General features: G+C 40.7%; 2 protein-coding genes across 3 annotated transcripts in view; both read right to left on the bottom strand.

Moving 5' to 3' along the window:
• Positions 1-209: 209 nt before the first annotated feature.
• LOC105448234 (quinone oxidoreductase-like protein 2) lies at positions 210-2,620 on the bottom strand. The gene is made up of 8 exons (XM_011686697.1): positions 2,259-2,620; positions 1,808-2,041; positions 1,531-1,728; positions 1,215-1,396; positions 1,002-1,090; positions 801-924; positions 588-717; positions 210-468 (listed from the first exon to the last, which is right to left on the bottom strand). Exons 1-8 carry the CDS (start codon positions 2,496-2,498, stop codon positions 400-402), a joined length of 1,266 nt encoding a protein of 421 aa, XP_011684999.1. The 5' UTR covers positions 2,499-2,620; the 3' UTR covers positions 210-399.
• Positions 2,621-2,881: 261 nt separating this feature from the next.
• Positions 2,882-3,209, bottom strand: part of LOC105448230 (odorant receptor 22c-like) — a 5,681-nt gene continuing 5,353 nt past the window's right edge. For both annotated transcript variants that reach the window (XM_011686689.1, XM_011686690.1), the window contains exon 7: positions 2,882-3,075. In XM_011686689.1, coding sequence (XP_011684991.1) covers positions 3,025-3,075 — 51 coding nt within the window. In that variant the 3' untranslated portion in view covers positions 2,882-3,024. The remainder of the gene's footprint in view (positions 3,076-3,209) is intronic.

The following is a 3,209-nucleotide window of genomic DNA, read 5'->3' as shown; positions in this document are numbered from 1 at the left end:
TGTCAATCATTATGCATAAACCGCGTCCAATCCAAGTGACTGTAAATCTTTCTTCGGCAATGCTAAAAGTCGGGATCCTAGAAAAAGTCATACGACGTCGCGCAAGTCGCGCTAGTAATCAGGCGTGAGATATTCTAACGACTGTTAATTGCGATTGTAGAGCGATAGACTCAGGAACTGCAGCTGCGCCTGTGCGATTTGAAGTAATGTAAAATTTTAAAAATACAGTTTTATTAACGATCTTAACGCTACGTTAATGCATTCCACTTATATTATCTATTTATCTTATATAGCTTATGGATGTAAATATAAAATATCACTGTGCGCACTACCAGCGTGCTCTCGTTGTCTTTAAAATGGATTAGAATATAAGAAGAACGTTCATAAAAGACTCAAGAATTAATGTGAATTTGATCGCGTGTCCACTTTTGTCATCTCAGCTTCCTTGTCCCTCATGTCAATGACGACCTGCGAATTTTCATAAGTACCAACGGTTACAGATACGCAAACGTTTGTGTAATAAATTTTTAACACACAAAAATATATAATTTAGCATTAAATATTTAATTTGAATCTTATCTACTTACTTTGCCTGGTAGTACATTTTCGGAAATGGACCGCAAGGCGTCATTGACTTTGTGCATGCCGGCGATCAACGAGTAAGATGGTGCAATAAGCCCTTCTTCGAGGAACTGCAGGACGTCGTCTCCTGCTTGGCTATTTTTAAGACGAACGAATTAATGAAATGTGTTTTATCAACATAAAGAAAGCTACGAATGAATACATAATATGTAGCGTACCGATACACGTCGGGCTTCTTCTTTTTGTATTCCGCCAGATTAAAGCCAGTGACGCTGAAGGAACCCTTCTGCACTTCCGAACCGTCCGCCATGGTCGCCGTCGTGCCAGCTACGACCACGCGCCCTTCATGACAGAGGCTACAAGTGAATGCACCGTCCAACGTTAAGCTACGGGTACTTCAAAATAAAAAACTGTAATACCTTCGCGAGACAAGTGATGTACCGCCACGGCGAAACTGTCATTGCGCAACAAGTCCCTTAACGTTGCGTCTTTGTAGATATCGGTAAAGCTAAAAAAATATATATCCTACCGATGTACTTGTGTATCTTACTTGACCGAGATCCAAACAGCGCTTTGTCCAAATCCATAAAAAAATCGACTTGTATATCGATAGGTCTGTTCTCAGAACTCACCAATCCAACATCTTCTTGAAATGCGCTCCGTCTTCGTTCTTAAAGATGGCCTTAATGTCTCGTTCGCCTGCGATGTCTTCTATCTGCTTAGTTAGCTTCTTATCTTTATATTTGAGAGCCGCGAACGCCCCCATCTCCCGTGCTCGATCGGCCCAGTCTTCCGTAGCGCAAACTCCAATGACCTTTAACAGTAATGTAGCAGATTATATTTGCAAGTCTTCTGCAGTCCATTCAATTTTCGCTCTTTATTTATCGATATTTTAGAAATAAAGTAATCCATACAAATGAAAAGAAAATGGTTATATCAAGAAAATACCTTCGCTTTAAAGACGTTTGTCGCAAGATCCACCGCTGCCAGGCCAACGCCGCTTACGCCGACGTTTATCAGAATCATGTCATCCTCGTTGAGACTGACTTTTCTCTCCAACGCAAGCAGAGCGATGATATAACTGTCCAAGATACTCGCTAGATCCGCGGTGCTAGCTGATCTCGAAGAAGGTACCTTCCATACATCCTACGTAAGAAAAGAATCATTATTAGAATGCTACCATTAAACACATCTCAGAGAATTCGAGTGCCGAATGTATTCTCACCTCAACTTCTGCCAAGCACTTCTCAGCCAAGCCCCCGTATCGCTCCTTGTTGAGAGCGACGACTCTGTCGCCTATCTTGTAGCCGCTTTTCTCTGCCTCCGCGCCAACCTCGACTAGCTTGCCAACAACCTCGTGACCGAGGATCATCGGTAATTTCGGCTCGAACGTGTGCAAGTTCTGACTGAGAAGTGCGTCGGAAACGTTCAAAGCGCAATAGTGAACGTCGATGAGAACCTGAAGAAATTAAATCAGTTGTCATCGATATACGATTCTCGATCTTATTAAGACTTTAGTACAAAATATCAGATCAATAGAGAAATAATTGTAATTGTTATTGATACACATTCTTCATATTATTGTCATTTAAATGTACAACATTAGTTACAATTATAAAGATTATATTATTTAATTTCTAAAAAAAGATATGCCCCTAATCGGCATGCATGCCTACTTCATTCTCCTGCGTTCGTTTGGGCACCTCCAGATTCTCTATTACGAGAGGACTGGAGAACTCCTTCAGCAACGCGGCTTGAATTCTCCCCGGCTGCGGAGCCGGAGCGACGCTCGACGCGCACTCCGCGCTTTCCGCGGTGCTGCTAAATCTACTCGCGGCGACGATCCGCGGTGACAGGCCGCTCAATCTGCTCCTGCCTAATTTCGCGAGAATTCGGCATCCTACCGTTGACGACATGTCGCGAACATAAAGTTAATTACTTCGAATATACTTCGCAAACACTCATGCGCCTCTTGACAATAACATAACCTAATGGCTCCAATAATTCCACAATAAATAAACAGGCGGAACAGGAAGGAATATTTCAACGCCATCTACATTCTGCTTCAGGACTCACATGGGAAACTGAATTCGTTCACGTGACAACTCGACGGAGAGTCTCGCAAAATTCAAATCCACGCAAACATGCTTCTACGAGAAAATATATTAATTGGAAAGTAGAAAATATTAAAAAGAAAACATTGGAAAATATATATAAAAAATATTAACTGGGAAACAGTGACAGATTTGTCCGTTTTGCCACTAACTAAAAATTCAAACACATTTATCCTCTTTGCAAATTTTTTTTCAGATTATATATTTTGTTCATTTTTAAAATATCTTTGTAATAACATCCGCAGAATTATCGTATAATATATCGCGCGGCGTGATTTATATAAGACTTTATAATTCTGCAAGCGTTGTTTTATTAACGAAAGTTCGCTTATTTAAATGCCGCGAGCACGGATATGTACGAAATCGTCGTCGTTAGGATCTGAGAACACAGCGAAAGACACGGGGATTAAAATTACTGATAATCTAAATTCTAAAACGTCCGTAGAAGATATATATATATATTCTACGGACGTTTTAGAATTTAGATATATACAGGGTGTCCCAGAATTGGCG

The sequence above is a fragment of the Wasmannia auropunctata genome, unplaced genomic scaffold (genome assembly GCF_000956235.1).
Source record: "Wasmannia auropunctata unplaced genomic scaffold, wasmannia.A_1.0 LD336088.1, whole genome shotgun sequence".
Taxonomy (NCBI): domain Eukaryota; kingdom Metazoa; phylum Arthropoda; class Insecta; order Hymenoptera; family Formicidae; genus Wasmannia; species Wasmannia auropunctata.
Note: the sequence above shows the minus strand (reverse complement) of the source record. Positions and strands in the feature narration are given on the sequence as shown.

Coding starts and splice junctions, on each gene's coding strand:
- LOC105448234 (XM_011686697.1), bottom strand. CDS start 2,498: ATGTCGTCAACGGTAGGATGCCGAATTCTCGCGAAATTAGGCAGGAGC. Junction 2,042..2,258: donor AACGAACGCAGGAGAATGAA/GTAGGCATGCAT, acceptor TAATTTCTTCAG/GTTCTCATCGACGTTCACTA. Junction 718..800: donor AAGAAGCCCGACGTGTATCG/GTACGCTACATA, acceptor TCTTAAAAATAG/CCAAGCAGGAGACGACGTCC.